The sequence below is a fragment of the Marmota flaviventris genome, chromosome 1 (genome assembly GCF_047511675.1).
Source record: "Marmota flaviventris isolate mMarFla1 chromosome 1, mMarFla1.hap1, whole genome shotgun sequence".
Classification (NCBI taxonomy): domain Eukaryota; kingdom Metazoa; phylum Chordata; class Mammalia; order Rodentia; family Sciuridae; genus Marmota; species Marmota flaviventris.
This window is the reverse complement of record NC_092498.1, coordinates 220,498,223-220,515,321: the sequence shown is the minus strand read 5'-3', so window position 1 is coordinate 220,515,321 and position 17,099 is coordinate 220,498,223. Positions and strand designations below refer to the sequence as shown.

Below are 17,099 nucleotides of genomic sequence, written 5' to 3'. Positions count from 1 at the left end.
TCCAGCCATCTCCAAGGCATTGTGGTGTCCTGCAAGAGGGGCCTCTCTTGTCCTCGGGAGTGCCCCACGTGGATATGACTTCTAACAGCCCCAGAGTCAAGCACCTCCTTGGTGTCTGCATAGGGACACCCTGGGACTGCCCCAGGATCCTGGGCATGAGAGGTGGCCCCATGCTTCCTGTCCCACCAGCCCACCCCTCCCCTGCCACCTGGGCACCACTGGCCAAGTAGAGCATTCCAGTGTCCCCTGGCTTCCATGATTGGCTTGGGGCAGGTGTGTGACACAGCATGACACAGTCATCTGGGAACACAGTGCTAGGGCACTGATCTGGGAGCAGCTGGTGGGACTCTTCAGCCACTGTGTCACCAGAAGTTGCTGAGAGAGCCCAGCTGCTATTTGCCTCAGTCCCCTCCCGCCCTCTGCCCTAGCCTGTCCCCTCCCGCCCTCTGCCCTAGCCTGTCCCCTCCCGCCCTCTGCCCTAGCCTGTCCCCTCCCGCCCTCTGCCCTAGCCTGTCCCCTCCCGCCCTCTGCCCTAGCCTGTCCCCTCCCGCCCTCTGCCCTAGCCTGTCTCCACCTTGCTGTGCAACACAGGACTTCAGACCCACAGGGCTCTTACTCACCCCCATGCTGGTCCACCCCAGGGTCACCTGCCAGGAGGCGCCTACCTGAGCCCCGGCCACACCTCCCGCTGCTGCCCCTGCTCTCCAGCCCTGGCCTGCTGTTCCTCCCTCTCCCACTTCTTTCCTGCTATTTCTTGCCTTTGCTGCCCCTGCCCTTGTGGATGTGTGGTATTGAACCCTGCGTCTCAGGGAAAAGTGCCTACTGTGTCACTGCCCACAGGGACAGAGCCACCTGGGCCAGGGTTTGTGACAGGTGGGTGCTCTGCCATTGAGCCACATCCCCAGGCCTTTTTTGAGACAAGGTCTCCCTAAGTTGCTAAGTTGACCTGGAACTTGCAACCCTCCTGCCTCAGCCTCCAGGGTCAAAGGTGACAGGTGTGGCCACTGTGTCAGCTCTGCTTTTTTACACACAGGAAATACTATTACCCCAAGCGGTTTGTTCACGAGCTTGCTCACCCTCTGTCCAGAGCCCCCTGAGGCAGGGATCCTCAGCACCTAAGTTTTGTACACAAGAGGAGAAGAAGGGAAGGAGGAAGGGAGTTAAATTACCACAAATTCACACAAGTGGTGCAGCACCTCTGACTCTGGCCCTCCTGCCTCCTCTCATGAGGACCCTGTGGTGACCCTGGGTCCCAATGACCAGGGTGACCCAGCTCAGGGTCCTTCGCTGACGCCACCTCAGAACCCCTGCTGCCCCTGCATGGCAAATCCAGGAACACCAAGGGGGTTCTTCGCATCATCTGCCCATGGGCTCAGCTTTCCTGCAGCTCACCTTGTTCACAGGCCACATGGTGAAGAAGCCCTCCAACTTGGCTCTCTGTTCCCAAGGCAGGTCCCCAAGCTGCATCTCATCAGATGCCCAAGCCAGTCCCTGCAACTGGGAGCTGGGACACTGATTGGACAACCTGGCCCTGCAGCCCGGGCTTGGTGTCAGTCTAAACCTCGAGTGCCCACCCCAAGGGAAGAGTGCTGTGGCAAAAAATGCCCCCCCCCCCCTCATCACTCCAGGATGTTCCAGGGCCAGGAGCAGTCTTTCCAGGGGTCCCCTGCCTGCCCTGGGGCAAGGGGTGTGGGGAGATTTGGACAACTCAAAGGAAGAGCCAGGGTCAACTCCAACTATTGTCTACTGATGAGCTGCCTCACACCAACTCTGTGACAACAAGGACAGCCTACCTCAGAGAATGGGATCCGTGAACACTCCACGCCCAAGAGGGCACACCAGGCAGGCAGCACTGACTGGGCACCCCCCACCTCCCAGGTTGTGGGGCAGAAGGGCCTGGGAGGAGGGCCAAGGGCAGCTCTGAGCAGCACGTGGAGCTGTCACTGACCAGGGCTTCCTTAGATTCCTCTGCCTACCTCACCTCTGATGTTTCCTTTCCCATTTCCAGCTGACATGGCAGCTTCAGAGGGCAGGGACAGGACACGAGGGAGCCGCCCCCACCCGGCCTGAGGCTTGCCACAGCTGCCCAATGCGCAGCACTTGTGCCAGCCACGTCATGAGAGGCCCCAGGCAGCAGGTCCTCCCTGCCAGAGGCTTGCTAAGCTGCCATGGCCAGACCAAAGTCCAGGTAGCCAGGAGGTATCTGAAGAGGACCCAGCAGGCCAGAGCTCAGGGTCAGTGGAGCCCAGGGTCAGGGGTCTGCTGGCCTCTTGAGCCCGGTTTGCCCCACCTCAGGGTCTTTGCAAGGCTGTTTCCCCTCATGCGCACTTCCTCCAGGTACCTCCTTGCTGCCTCTGGTCGTCGTCTCACGCAAGACTCGGGTGGGCTCAAAGAGGAGAGCACCACCAATCATGGTCCAGGCTCCACCAGGTTGGGTGGAGGCCAAGGTGGGGTGTCAGGGTGGAGCCTAGGCTCCACGGGGGTTTTAGGGGAGACCCTCAAGGTGGGGGATCAGGGTGGGGGCTCAGACTCCATCGAGGGGTCAGGGGGTCAGGCTCCATCAGGTTGGGGCTCAGACTCCATTGACGGGGTAAGGAAAGGCCAGGCTCCGTCACGGTCGGGAGCCGGGGTCCACCAGGTGGGCCCTGGCGTGAACCGAGTGCAGAACCAAAGCTGCCAAGAGGATGCCCAATGGGAAGGTGGTCCAGAACCCTCGGCCCGGCTTCGCAGGAAGCCCGCGGATCGCCTGCCCTCTCCGCGCACCCCGCCTCCTCCAGCCCCGAAAAGCAGGAGGGTCGCCCCCGCCCCCCGGCCCCACCCCCGCCAGGACGTCACAAAAAAGGCCCCGAGAGCCGCGACGACCGCGCCAGAAGGAGCAGCCCGCCTCCCGCGCACAGGCGTCCGCGGAGCTCGGCGGCGGGGCGTCTCTGCTCCGGGCGGCAGCGCGAGCGCCTGCGCGGCGGGCGGCGGACTGCGCTTCCCGGCGTGCCCCGCGGGCGGGCGCGCAGGCGCAGTCGGGGCCCGGCGTCGGCGCGCAGGCGCGGCGGGTGGGGCGCACGGGTCAGGCCGAGGCGGGCGGCGGCGGCGCCGGCGGCGGCGCGGGTGGAGCGCTCGGGGGCCACGGGCGGCGGCGGCGGCGGCGTAGCGGAGGAAGGCGGCGGCTCCCCCCCGGCCAGCGCGCAGACCGGTCCGTCCCGCGAGCTCGCGGCGGCCCCGCGTCCCGGCGCGCCCCCGGCCCCGGGACCCTCCGCCGCCTCCGCCGCCGCCATGGCCCGGCCACTGGTGCCCAGCTCGCAGAAGGCGCTGCTGCTGGAGCTCAAGGGGCTGCAGGAGGAGCCGGTGGAGGGCTTCCGGGTGACGCTGGTGGACGAGGGCGACCTGTACAACTGGGAGGTGGCCATCTTCGGGCCTCCCAACACCTACTACGAGGGCGGCTACTTCAAGGTGAGCGGCGGCCGGCTCGGCGCCCCGCCCTGCCTTATGTAACCGGGTCTCGGCGGCGCGCCCCCCGTGCTGCGCCCGCAGGCCCGGCCGGGCCCAGGCGAGCTGCGAAGCCGGGGCTGCTGCACGCCGCCAGCCTCGCAGGTCCCGCCGAGCGGGCGGCTTCTGCGCTCTCGGGCTGCTCTCCGGGCATTTTTTTTTGCCCTCTGGTGGTTTAAGGATGAGCGGGTGCTTTTGCTGCTGGGAGCAGGGAGCCGAGGGCTGTCCCCCAGACTGTCAGATTCTGCCTTATGTGACAAGAACATGGGCCACAGTCAGGGCGGTTTTCTCCACCGAACCGATCTGAGCCCAGTCATAGCTTTGGATTCCTCTAAGGGTCACAGGACCTTGTTCTGGAGCCAGCGGAGCAAGACTGGGGTCTCCCTACCTAAGGTGGGAGCAGAAACCGGGAGTGGTGGTGCACGGTTGTCTTCCCAGCTCCTCAGGATGGAGCCTGAGGCAGGAGAAGGGCAAGGGGAAGATCAGCCCGGGCAGCTTAGCAAGAGCGGGGACGTAGGTCAGTGGTAAAATGCTTGCTCTGGTATTCTCAGGGCCCCAGGATCCGTCCCCACTGTCACATACAAACAGAGAGAAACCAAAGCCCAGGTCCCAGTTGCCGGGTGAGGCCAAGACAGGTCTGTTTCCAGTGAGTGAGGGCACCTGCCTTGTCTACTTGGGGGCAGTTGCTGAGTTGGGGTCCCAGGTCTTAGGGCAGGGGTGGGTAGGGGAACAGGTTTGAGTGTTCCTGCATCCCCACCCATGGAGCAGTCCAGTTTGAAAAGTCTCCAAGAGCACTTCATAGTTATGGCAGCACCCAGAATGGGGTAACTCCCCCGCCCTGAGGCCAGGCCAGGCTTCTAGGCAAGGCTGCAGTCAGGAAGCAAAGGTTTTGGGTCTCTGGCCCTACCCACCAAATGGCTGCAGGGCCTGGTGGGCAGAGCCTCCAGGGTTGGCTTTAGGGGGATCGTCCCATTTCTAGAGAAAGAGGTGTCAGGCTAGGATCATGTTTGCCACAGGTCTGTCCTCAGAAGCCAGTGTGGGACTAAGGTTGGCGCCCCTGTCTTGGGCATGGTTGGCTGCGGTGTGGGCAAAGACTTGTCAAGGGGATGTGGAAGTCGTAGGGGGCCACCATTGCTTCCCAGTGGCTTCCTGTGGGGCGTTCCTCTCAGCGTGCTGCAGGCAAAGCTCTAGCACCAGGAGGGGGGGCTCCTCCCTTAGGCAGGGTCTCTCCTTCTGTGACCCTTGATGTGTGAAATGGTAAAAGGGATCTCTAGAGATGCTGAGAGTAACAGGTGCAGGGGATGAGTTGGGTGAGGCTCAAAATCCAGGCGTAGAAACCTGGCAGGAGTCTAGGGGTGCCTTGAAGTCTTGAGCAACTGTTGGGCAGGTGTCAGACCCAGGTTCCAAGGTCACTCTGGCCTCAGCATGTTTTCCCTGGACATGGAGGCGTCCCTCTCCATAAGATTTCTAGGGGCCTAGTGTCCACCTCTTGGAGCTCACAGCACCCCCAAGATGCTGGCCCCCCCCAAACAAACATCAACGATTCCTTTCTTACCTGCTGAGAACCAGAGGCAGGAGCAGCATCAGGGCTCTGGCCACAGGTGAGCAGCTCTGGCACTGGTGCCGGTGGCTCAGACCCTTGGCCTGAGTAGCCCTCAGAGAGGCAGTGACGAGGAATAAGTCTCCCAGAGGACAGACGAGCCATGCTGGGCTGGGGCCGCGAGTCTCCGGGTACCTGGCGCCCTGCCAGCCTCTGGCGTTCCCACGTTCTCACCTGCACGTCGTGGGGCTGGATCCACCCAGGCAACCTCAGAAAGGCTTGAGGCAGCCTATCGTGGACAATGGCCTTTGGCTTGACCCTAGGCCCACAAGAGACTGGACAGTGAGCCCTGTTCCTCCTTGGCCTAGATAGTCACTTGTCCATCATGGGACACACTCCCCAGACACCCAGAGAGTGTCCTCTGAAATGGAACTCTGCCAGGGCCTAGCCCGCACTGAGCCACCCCTGCTGTTCCCACCCCACAGGCTCGCCTCAAGTTCCCCATTGACTACCCTTACTCTCCACCAGCCTTTCGGTTCCTGACCAAGATGTGGCACCCAAACATCTATGAGGTGAGCGCACACAAGCCTCGCACAGGCCTCTGCCTCCCCGTGGTCACGCCTCCGGTGGAGCAGGCAGTGGGAGCCTGGCCAGGGCTAACCCGCTATCTCCCTCACTCAGACAGGGGACGTATGCATCTCCATTCTCCACCCACCTGTTGATGACCCACAGAGTGGGGAGCTGCCCTCGGAGCGGTGGAACCCCACACAGAACGTCAGGTGAGGCTAGGCCCACCATGCAAGTCTGGTGGCACCTGTGCCCTGGACTGGCCCTGGGGACACGTGGGAAGAGGCGTCTGTGTCTCTAGTGCCTGTGGCACTGTGCTGTCCACCCAGAAACCAGACCCTGGGGAGATCCCAAGGCATCTGCTGCTCACCCTGGGAGCCCCAGCTTGAGGGTGGGCTCCTGATGCTGTGTGTCTCTGAGGGCAGCCCTCAGTCTGGAAGCAGCCCCTATCCACTCCAGCTCCTGCTGCCTGGTGGTGCCCTGAAGTGTGAGCAGATCAGACAGTGCCCACGGGGGCCTCTAGGGGCTCCTGGGTTGAGGCCTCAGTAGTTGGGGCCTGAGAGAGATGGAAGTCTGGGTTCTGCAGCCACCGCACTCCAGTCCACTCGTCCCCCTAGGACCATCCTCCTGAGTGTGATCTCCCTGCTCAACGAGCCCAACACCTTCTCACCGGCCAATGTGGATGCCTCTGTGATGTACAGAAAGTGGAAAGAGAGTAAGGGGAAGGACCGGGAGTACACGGACATCATCCGGTGAGCACGGGGCTCTGAACCCCAGAGTAGGGCCACCTGCTTCTGCTAACAAGGCTGACAAGTGCTTCCTGCCTTCTAGCCTGTTGGAGGCCACCTCTGCCCAGGGGCAGCAGTTGCAGATGGGGACACCAACCCCAGTCAGAAGTGCCCAGCCAGTTCAGCCCAATTTCTGGCCTCTTCTTTGTTTTTGAAAACATGGTGGTATTTTTTCCTTCTTTGTGTCCCAGAAAAGTGTGGCGTGTGAACACACATGTACACGTGGTCCACATAGCGTGTGTGTCTCTGTGTGCGCTGTGGCATACAGTGGGAAGGCCCCATCCCCAGCATTCAAGAGTTCCTAGTGTCTCATTGCTTTGTGACTCAGCCCTGATGTGCCTGGTCCTTCCTGCAGCCTCCCAGGGCAGCACTCTCCCTGGGACAGTGGCCTCTGCTGCTGTGGTCCTTGTGGGTGGGTCCGCCAGGCAAGCCTGGTGCTGCGTACTCGCTGAAGGCCAAGCAGGCCTACGGTCTGCTGCTCGCTGGCACTTACAGCCCCGGACAGCTTGCCATGTGGGGCTGTGTCCCAGTGGCTCTCTGCCTGCTCCGATTTCCTCTGAGTCAAGAGGTGACTCTGCAAAAGAAGTAGTTTCTTGGGGAGTTGTGGGGACCTGTCAGGTGAATGGGGCGCGGGGCCTCCTCTCTGTCTGTTTTCTTGCTGTCTGTTGTCACTCTTCAGCACGGTTTCTCAGTCCTTGCTTTGGTGTTCGTGGAACATGGGTCCTCACGTCCTGGCCAGGTGCTCTGCCACCAAGCTGCCCCAGCCCTACTGGCTCATTTTTTGATTGACTTAATCCTTTTCTGTGTCTTTTCCAAATACTTTTTTCTTTTCTCAGAAATATGGAGTGCGGGGCTGGGGCTACAGCTCAGTTGGTAGAGTGCTTTCCTTGTATGCACAAGGCTTTGAGTTCAGTCTCCAGCACTACCAAAAAAAAAAAAATGGAATATGGAATGCCTCCCTTGTGTGTCATCCTTGCACAAGAAGTGTGCTAATTTCCTCTGTCGTTCCATTTTTATTGTACATTGCTGCCAAAGAAAGCACTTGAAACACTTTTCAACTTATTCTTTTTAGTAATTATTTTATCTATCTTTATGCTGTGCTAAGGATTGAACCCGGTGTCTAATATATGCCAGGCAGGAACTCTGCCAGTGAGCCACAGCTCCAGCCCTCAACTCGTTATTTATCTTTGTGTTTTATGGAGCTGGAGATTGAACCAGGGTCCTCACTTTTGCTGGGCAAACACGTAATTTGCTTTTTAATTTAAAATAGTAGCTTGGGGCTGGGGATACAGCCCAGTTGGTAAAGTGCTTGCCTTTCATGCACAAGGCCCTGGGTTCAAGCCCCAGCACCACCAAAAAAATGGCTTGGCACAGTGCCTACGCCTGTAATCCCAGAGGCACATGAGGCCAAGACTCGAGGATTGTAAATTCCAGGTCATCCTGGGCAGCTTAGTGAGGCCCTAAGCAACTCAGGAGATCCTGTCTAAAAAGGCTGGGCGTGCAGCTCAGTAGTGGAGCACCCCTGGCTTCTATTCCCAATGCTGCCAGAACAGAAAACAAGCTGGCGCTGTGCAGGGAGGCACCTTGGTTGGTGTGGTTGTGAGGTGCCACTTTCATGTGATGAGACTCTTTGGAGCCAGGTGTATGTACACCTGTCCCCACTGACCAGGAGTGGTCTGGCTCAGTGAGGCACCATCTCAAACACACTGACCCTTGGTGGGCTGGCACTTGGACCTGCTCCTCTGCAGAGGCCTGCTGCCCCACAGTCCACACAGAGCTGCCTGCCCACCTGACCCCAGCACTGCTGCTGCCCTTAGCCAGGCAAGACGCCACACTCTGCGCTTGTAGCTGGCCCCGGGTGGTCACACACACACAAGGAGACAACAAGGGCTCCTCCTTTCTGTCCCCTTCTTCCCAGTGCTCGGTCTGTCCTCTCCGCTGCCCTGGCACTTCCTGTGAGCAGAATGCCTTGAACTTGAAATGCTGCACCCATGGTGTTTCGCATGGGTGCCACGTGCTGCCACGTGCTCCTTATGAACTGGACAGTTGTTGCTGTGGTAGCCACCAACCTCTCCTGGCAGTCTGAGAGGCACCCCTGCAACACCTGCCCTCAGAGGTGCCCGTACTCTTGGCACCTCTTCCCTGCCACCTCCCACACAGTCCCAGAGCAGAGATGAGAGCCAGTCTGTTTTCATCCCTCAGAACCCCGTGGGTCACTCATGCCCACCTGGGACTGTAGTCGCTGCTCTGTGCCTACTGCTGGCTCTAACTACGTCTTTAGGCCTCAGAAGAGCTTGTGTCCTGCTGGGTTCTGCAGGACAGGCAGGAGAGCCCTGGCTGGTGCCGGGAAGGCCCAGAGCAGCTGGCACAGTGCCCTCCCACCCTCCTGCAATGCCCACGGGAGAGGCCTGAGCCAGGTGCGATGTCTGTCCCAACATGCAGACACAGGTGGCCAAGACCGGGCTCAGTTCCTCCCCCATGGTCCCTGTTCCTGTGCGTCTGCGTCTTCTCTGCGAGCTGTAGGCCAGAGGCTGGGGTCAGCATCTGCTGTGCCACACCGTTCCCTGTGTGAACCTGCACCCCGAGCAGCCCTGGCACTTCCTGATGGCCAGGGTGTCCAGTCCCACTATTGGCACTGCAGCCATGCTCCTGCCTGGCACCACGTCCTGGGGTCGGGTGGGTTGGGTGGTGTGTAGTGCAGGGCGTGCAGAACCCGGGGTGTGGCCTGGCGTGAGCACAGCACAGAGCTGAGGCTGGCCACCGAGTCTCCCTGTGGCTGTGGCCCTGAAGCCAGCTTCTGTGGGCAGAGGCTGCGTGCTGTGCCCGGTGTCCCTGGCATTGCTCCCGCTGGCTTCCTATTCTGCAGTGTAGCCCTGATGTGCCATGGGGGGTGGGCCAGGATCAGAGCAGCCCCTCATCCATCCTGTCCCCCCAGGAAGCAGGTCCTGGGGACCAAGGTGGACGCAGAGCGCGATGGCGTGAAGGTGCCCACCACGCTGGCCGAGTACTGTGTGAAGACCAAGGCGCCGGCGCCCGAGGAGGGCGCGGACCTGTTCTACGAGGACTACTACGAGGACGGGGAGGTGGAGGAGGCAGACAGCTGCTTCGGGGACGACGAGGACGACTCGGGCACCGAGGAGTCCTGACACCTCGTCCACCGAATAAACTCTCAGATTTTACCTCATGGGACGGACGCTGGCTCTCTCGACAGGCTACCTCACGGCACTGCCTTGCCCTGCTCTGGGCGTCGCGTTTGGGTGTCCTTCCTTCCCCGTGCGGTTCTGGGTTTTCCTCCTTCAGAGAAGAGCAGCGGGCTTCGGCTTGCCGGCCCCCTCCTGGGATGGCAGAGCCAGCAGAGCCGCAGCAGCCAGGGTCCTGGGCGGGCCCCATCCAGCAGCTTCGAGGCTGGGGTCCTAGCTCCTGAATGGACGGACTGCTTTGAGGTCACCTCCTTTCTGCTGTGGTTTGTTTGAAATCTAAATAAAACTGCCTGTGAGAAGGCAGACCACTCCTCCTTCAGGGAGGCACCAGGGCCAAGGTCATCACACTGCTGGTCCCTTGTGCCTCCACAGTGGGCCAAGGTGGGGTTGGGCAGAGCCATGTCCCTGGGCTTGATGGTCACCTCTGCAGCCCAGGAAATGGGGTAGCCAGGGAACCCCCTAGTTGCATTTAAGGGAAAGGGCCCCATCCACAGAAGCCAGTTTCCTCTGCACTTATGAAATGGCCCTTCCTGGATGCTCAGGGCCCGGGGTGGACTCTGGTGCTTCCCAAGGGTGCCTCACACTGGTGGCAAGTGGGACACTGCTGGTCTTGTGTCTGTGCAACTGAAAGATCCAGAATGGCTGGACTCAGGAGTTGGACTCGCTGACCTTGGAATTGCTTGGATGCCCAAGGTCAAGGGTATATGCCTGGACCAAACTGGGCTACACTGGCTCTTTCCCAGGAGGGCCCAAGCCAAGTGGGCACAGTGCGGTAGGCCCTGGACCACACTGCTGGTGGGTGCAGCTTTGCCACTTGAGCCCTCAGCTCTTTTGTTTGCTTGGGTTTTATTTTGGACAGTACTGGGGGTGGCCCAGGGCCTCGTGCTTCATAGCATGCTCTCGGTCCTGGGTTCAGTCCCTAATACTGCACAAAATGGGGCAGGGTGTCTCACTAAGTGGCCCAAGCCGTCTCAAACTTAGTCCTTCTGCCTCAGCCTCTTGAGTTGCTAGGGTGATGGAGGTGGCCACTGTGCCTATGAATTTCCTGTTCAAAACTTTCTTTTTTTTTTTTTTTGGTACTGGGCATTGAATCGGGGCACTTTACCATAAAGCTGTGTCCCCAGCACTTTTTAATCATGTGAAGCTGGGTCTCACCCCGTTGCCCAGGCTGGTCTAGAACATAGTCCTCAAGCCTTCTGAGTGGCTGAGTGACAGGCAGGTACAGGCCCTGCCGCATCTGACCCTGTGGTGTGCTGCAGCCAGGCACAGCCCCTGCCTGCTGCCTCCCCTGCCTGCTGCCTCCCCTGCCTGCTGCCCCTACCACTGGGAGCCAGTCACAAGGGAGGGGCTGGAGGGGTTGGGGGTGGGTGTTAACAAGAGGACAGTTTGGGTTTGGGCAGAAGCCTTGGAGGTGGGTGGTGGGCACACTGCAGAGCTTTCCCCTACAAAACGGCTAAGATGGTGAACTGTGTGTGTTACCACAAGAGAAAGGAGAGGCCTGGGGTGCGGCTCAGGCAGAGTGCTCCTTGGTGCAGCTGCACCAGGCCCTGGGCTCCATCCCCAGCACTAAGGAGGAGTCGCACTGAAGCCTGACGGCACATTCGAGGTGGGGATTGGAGCACTGGATTAAACCATAAGGAAGTTTGGTAGTCTCACCGTTTTGTCTTTGAGTTCCTGTCCTTTAGAAACCCCTTCTAAAATGTTCTGGGTGAGGTGAGGCTGGAGGTAGAGAGATGTCTGCTGTGTGCAAGGGCAGGGCAGGGCTGTGGCAGGTGAGATGGGAGACAGGCCTGGTGCTGGCACTCCAAAGGGGGTAGTGGGTAGAGGGGGTGCCGAAGATTGGAAAGAGCTTGGGTTTCCAGATGGGAAGCCCAGGCATCAAAGGTCCCAGGGCAGTAGGCAACTTGGCCAGACCCATAGCAACATGGTGAGGCCCTGTCTCAGAATGGGCTGGGGCGCTCACCTCGCATGCTCGAGGCCCTGGGTTGCTCTAGAAGGGATGCCGCAGCAGGTCCTGATTTGGAACGGCCCGTCCGGAGACGTCAAAGCAGGCCGTGCTGGAGAGTGCCTTCTCCAACTTCCTTGAGGGGCTCCCGAGGACCTGAGTAGGAGTCTCATGTTGGGGGGCTGCAGAGCTCTGGATGATGAAAGGCCTGGCCCCCTGGGTGGGGATTCTGCACCCAGCAGAGCCACTGTGGAGAGGCATCCTCCCTTCCTGACCTGCTGCAGGGCCGCCTGGAGCTCAGGCCTGCTCTCAGTGTCCACAGCCCGCCCCGAGGCGTGCTGCCCTCCAGGGCTGTGCAGGAACCTGGGTCTCTGCAGCATCGGCGGCTCCGGCGGCTCCTGCTGCTGTGCTTCAGTGTTTGCTCCAGGACACCGCGGTCTTGGCACCAGCCAACATGGCTGCATGATGCTATGAACTCAGCCCCTGCTCAGGGCTTGCTGCTGCAAGAAGTCGAGGGCCTCTCACCTCCCCTGGGATCTGGGTGATACACCATCCTTCCAGTCTCCCCACGCCCAGGCTGTGTTGGGCAGGAAGGCACCGAGGCCCCGTGTTCTTGCCATGCATGTGGCAGGGGTTGGTGCTTCTGCTTGGCCACTTGGTGACAGGATGCCCACTGGCTTTCTCCATGGTGAGAACCACAGCATCTTCATTGTCTGAAGGGGGCTGGGCCCCAAGAGCTGCCAACCACCTGTCCTGGGAGACCAGGCTGTCTCTGCACCCTCCCCACAGGCCTGGGAGGCAGGCTCGGAATGAAGCAACCCTGCAGGAAGGGCAGAGCTGCTTCCACACCACAGGCTGGGCCAACACCTGGTGCTGCCAGGGCTGAGCGGAGCAGGGTGGCTGGAGGAGAGTGGCTCTTAAATGAGCTGGAGACCTACTGGATGGGTGCACACAGGGATCCTTTCATCTAGCACCCACCATCCTTCTATAAGTCATCTGTCCACCCACCCATCACCCGTCCACCGTCCGTCCACCCGTCCACCCACCCACCACCCACCCTTTGCTGCGTGCTCCTTGAGTGCGTACTTCTCTAGGCCTGATGGAAACAGGATGGACCGGGGCCGACCCTCATGTTGACTCTAGGACAAGGGGCTACTGTTCGCACTCCTGTGTGACACAGTGTCTGCACCAGTCCTGGGAAGGAAGAGAGCCAAGTAGGGGTGGAGCGTGACACCTGGTGTTGGGGAACTCCACGAGAAGGTTCAGGAGACCCCAGGTAAGGAGGCCAGACCTCGGGCATCCAGGGGAGCCCTCCAGCAGGGCCGAGTCCCTTGTGGGAGAAGGAGCAGCAGGACCTCAGTGGGCCCGAAGAAGGGGCCACATGGGCCTGAGGGGTCATGAGGAGGTTGGATATTTAGAGCAGTACTGGGGATTGGATCCAGGGGTGCTCTAGAACGGAGCTACACCCCAGCCCTTTTTATCTTCTATTTTCAGATAGAGTCTTGCTCAGCTGTTGAGGCCAGCCTCGGCTTCCCGGGTCATTGGGATTACAGGCGTGCTCCACTACACATGGCCACTGATGGGGTCTGGGCAGTGGAGCCTGTGATGGGGAATGGGGGACCGGGCGACCCCTGTGTGTTCTGCTGCAGTTTCAAGGGACACTGGGAATTTCATTAGAATGGTAAATTTGGGGTCTGAGGCCTCCAAGCTTTGGGTGGGGCAGGGTACATCTAGCCTTAACCTGACCATATCTGTTCCCCTTGCCCGTAGGCAACACATTTGACACCAAAATTACTGGGAATTGAGAGGCCACCACCCCCAGTCATGCCTACACATGGCTTCACTGCAGAAAGCTGGCACCCACCTGTGTTGGGGGGGTCCTTGTGTACCCCACCTCTCTGCCACCCTAGACATCCCAGAGTCCCAATATCCAGTTGCAGGGCATCCTGAGACACAAGCAAACCAGGGTGCCCCTTCCCCTCCCTAGAGACAGCTTGGGCTGCAGGTTCCTGGGGTGTTTCAGCTGGAACAAGAAGCACAGGAAGGTCTGGGCCTTCCAACTGGATTGAATTGGGCCACCTGTCAAGTTTAGGAATGTGTTTGACACCTGTGGCCACCAGGATAGAGCTGACCTACCTGCCTAGTGGCAAAACACAAGAAACTGGTCCCTGTTGCCATTGAGAAGCCACTAAATAAACCCCTCCTGGTGCTGCCCTGCCTCTGGAGTAGCCAGTAATAAAAATCCCCAAACTCAAGTGCAAAAGAGGATCTGTTGGCTCATGTAACTGACAAGTCAATGAGGAGGTCTAACTTCAGGTGTGGCTTGATCCAGGTGCAACTTGATCCAGTTGCTCATGGGAGCCCCTGGTCTCAGTGCTGCCCTTTCCCACTGGCCACATTCTTTCATGTAGCACCAAGGATGCACCTGCAAGTCCTGCAGAAAAAAGCTTGTTTCTCTAATTTAGGCAGATTTATGAGGATTGGCACACATTCACCTTGGAACAAATAACTGTAGAGGTGCAGTCCTGGGCGAGGGAGTTCCCGGGGTGGTCTGGGGCATGGAGGGTGGCACTTCTGGATGCTCAGGAGTGGGGAACGGCTTCCTGGATGCTGTGGAGACAGGTAGGACCCTCGCAGGACCTGCTGGGGACGGACAAGGCGGGCCTGTCATCCACACTCTGGCTCCTGCTGCCTCAGGATGCAGCTACTGAGGCTGTGCTGGGGCTGCATGACCTTTGTAGCCCACGCCTCACCTTCCACACCAAGGTGGCCGCCAGCACCCTGCCTGTGTGCCGGCTCCAGCTGGAGAATGCCCTCGTGCTGCTGAAGTGCTGGGGTGGCAGGCCTGACACAGCTCGTCTGCCTGTGGCCCCACTCACCTGCTCCTCTTCCCCACTGCTGGACAGGGAGGTGCGGCCCAGCAGTGTTGTCCAGCCCCTGGCCTTGCCAGAGAGCACCAGGCGGTGAGAGCAGGAGTGCTGTGCAGTGTGACCAGCTGGAGGCTGACCACCAGGGTGGGCACCTGGCCCAGACACACACTGCAGGAGCTGGAGCCCTGTCTGCTGTGTGCCTGGATGTGCAACAGGAGCCTCTCTGGCATGGCAGCTTCACCCCTGCCCCGCGTCCTCTGCTCAGTGGCCGGCTCTCTGAACCAAGCCTACTGCAAGGTGACCATGTAGCGGGCAGGGGCAGCTCAGCCTGACAGAAGGCCCACAGGCTCCTGACTGCACCCACCTCGGCCTGTGGCCAGGGAAGCAGCTGGGCCAGCCCCTAGCCTGTTCTCTGGGGATCCTGGAAGTGGGACTAGCATTGACCCCATTTCTCAGATGCAGAAACTGAGGCCCAGAGGGGTTAAACGAGCTGGCCGGGGTCACATATTAGGGAGCAGCAAAGGGGACCAGGGCACAGGCCAGGGCATGTGCAAGACCATGGGGCAGGAAAGAAGGGGAGAAGAATGCTCCTGGCTTGGGAGTGGCCCCTTGGTGCCTCTCAAGCCCCACTGGACCTTGCTCCCCGACAGAGGTGCAGATGCTAACATGGGCTCTGTCACCTCCAGCAGGGTGACTGGTGGGTCTCTGGTGTGAGGTCAAGGCTGGGTGGATTGAATCCTGTCCTTTAGCTCTAAGACCTGAACCAACATCTTCAAGCCTCATGTGGCTACTGCCATGGCCCCCTATGTGTCCTGGATCAGGAGGGTCATCAGCCACTGGCCATCCTGGCCTCTGATGTGGCACTCCAGTTGACCAGATCTCTCGGTGGCAGACCCTCCCCTTAGGGTTCAGGGAGGGACGTAGCAGTTGGAGACTGGGCACATCTGCAGGACCAGGACTGATTCACAGTGATTCTTCATTCCAACTGAACTGGGTATGCAAGGTGCAGGGGCCACACTGTCATCGCAGGAGGATGGGAGTTCAAGGTCAGCCTGGGCCACTTAACAAGGCCGGGTCTCAAAAGATAAAAGAGGGGGTGGGGATACAACTCACATTCACAAGGCCCTGGGTTCAATTCCCAGCTCCACAAAAATAAATAAATACATAAATCAAGGGCAGGGGTGCAGCTCAGCAGTAGAGCACCTCCCTGCGCGTGTGAGCCCTGGGTGCACTCCAGCACCAGGAAAGTGGGTAGGGAGACAAAGGCCCACCCCACCGCAGCTGCAACCTGGGAAGGGAGGGGTACCTCCCAAGCCTCTCCCAGGAGGGCGTGAGGGTGGGGGCACCTGAGCCAGCAGGGGGCAGTGCTGACCGGCCAGCACGCTGTGTGCACTGCGGGTAGGGAGTCTGGGCAGGTGTTCCCCGGAGTCTTGCACTTGCACTTGACTCACACGCCGTGATTGTGTACAAGTCACAGGCCCTGCTGCCCAGCCATGCAGCCTGCACACCCTCTCGGGGTGCAGCTGCAGCTCATCTGGTCAGAACACTCTTCACCCCAGAAGGAAGCCTGGTCCCAGGAGCGGCCCCCCCATCCCTCCAGCCACGTCCATCTCTGGACTCCCCTGTCCCAGACATCTCCTGTCACTGGCTCACACACTGTGGCCTTGTGCGTCTGCTTCTCACTGAGCACAGTCCTCAGTCCATCCACGCTGCAGCAATGTTGGAGCCTCACTCCACTCCAGGAGAGAAACACACTTTCTCCTCCTCTTCCTGGCTCTTTGGGCTATGAATCAAATTTCCGTAAAGTGCGTTAACAGGAGAAAAGCCATTCCATGTGCACATGCCTAAGTCCCACCGAAACACAAGGGTCCACGAAGGCACAGACCCAGCTTTGTGCCACCCTGAGCTACAGGAAAGATTGGGGCATTTGAGGGTGGGGGGCATGCAGGCCTCAGGGGTCATGTGCGCATGTGTGGGAGGCTGAGGCCCAGGGTCCCCTGGGCCAGGAGTTCAGGGCCATCTCCACAGCAGCTTCCTCTGAGCACCTGGCGCTGCTGTTCCTCGGAGGCACGTGTGCCTTTCACAGAAGCAGCTCTTCAGAGCTGCTCCTCCGTTTGAGGTCTCGGCAGAACCACCGGAAACATGCCAAAGTGTCGAGGGTCGAAACTACAGTGCTTCATGCTCTACGGGTTTTGTCTCGTTTTGGTGCTAGGGCTGGAACCCAGGGCCTCTGACCGGCTAGGCAGGTAGTTAACCCTGAGCCACACCTAACCCCAGTTTTGGTCTGGCTAACTTGCTGAGGCTGGCCTCCAACTTGGCTTCTCCTGTTTTGGCTTCCCAAGTTGCTGGGATGACAGGTGTGGCCCCTGCGCCTAGCCTGATGGCCTTATCTGTGGGTTGGGCACTTCACCCCAGAGGTCCAGGCATGGGCAGGACTTACTCTCTCCCAGGCTCCAGGCCTCTCTGGCTTGTGGCCACATCAGGAGCCATAAAGCAGGCTCTGAAGGCCAAGCGCAGGAAGCTGATCTTGTTTGCAGCGGTTGGTGCTGGGGCTGGAACCCAGGTCCTCACCCAGGTCCTGAAGCTGGCTTCATGGAAAAAGGCTCAAAAAAGCAGAAACAGACGTGGGCCGCCCAGTGGGACAGGCAGGGCTGGCCCGGGGGAGCAGGGGGCTAGCTGGCGCCAGCTGATCTCAGGCCTGCTTCTGTG

At 59.9% G+C, this 17,099-nt stretch overlaps 2 protein-coding genes across 3 annotated transcripts; both read left to right on the top strand.

The window, feature by feature from the left end:
- The first annotated feature begins 3,210 nt into the window (after window positions 1–3,210).
- Window positions 3,211–9,917, top strand: Cdc34 (cell division cycle 34, ubiquitin conjugating enzyme). 2 transcript variants are annotated; one of them, XM_027952554.2, is made up of 6 exons: window positions 3,211–3,444; window positions 5,506–5,592; window positions 5,702–5,799; window positions 6,205–6,339; window positions 6,419–6,537; window positions 9,311–9,398. In XM_027952554.2, the coding sequence occupies exons 1-5, from the start codon at window positions 3,268–3,270 to the stop codon at window positions 6,528–6,530; spliced, it is 609 nt and encodes a 202-aa protein (XP_027808355.1). In that variant the 5' UTR covers window positions 3,211–3,267; the 3' UTR covers window positions 6,531–6,537; window positions 9,311–9,398. The 2 variants fall into 2 exon arrangements, with proteins under 2 accessions (XP_027808355.1, XP_027808354.1); XM_027952553.2 differs by lacking the exon at window positions 6,419–6,537 and having other exon boundaries at window positions 3,214–3,444; window positions 9,311–9,917.
- A 2,269-nt stretch (window positions 9,918–12,186) lies between these two features.
- On the top strand, window positions 12,187–15,263 carry Gzmm (granzyme M). The gene is given in 5 exon segments (XM_071605801.1): window positions 12,187–12,208; window positions 13,291–13,334; window positions 13,337–13,504; window positions 14,218–14,483; window positions 15,041–15,263. Coding segments are annotated over 5 exon segments (723 nt in total).
- The last annotated feature ends 1,836 nt before the right edge of the window (window positions 15,264–17,099 follow it).

What these genes read in the sequence shown, in the direction of transcription:
- Cdc34 (XM_027952553.2), top strand. Translation starts at nt 3,268, where the DNA reads ATGGCCCGGCCACTGGTGCCCAGCTCGCAGAAGGCGCTGCTGCTGGAG. An exon ending in GGCACCCAAACATCTATGAG is followed by an intron (nt 5,593 to 5,701) that starts GTGAGCGCACAC and finishes TCCCTCACTCAG; the next exon opens with ACAGGGGACGTATGCATCTC. An exon ending in AACCCCACACAGAACGTCAG is followed by an intron (nt 5,800 to 6,204) that starts GTGAGGCTAGGC and finishes TCGTCCCCCTAG; the next exon opens with GACCATCCTCCTGAGTGTGA.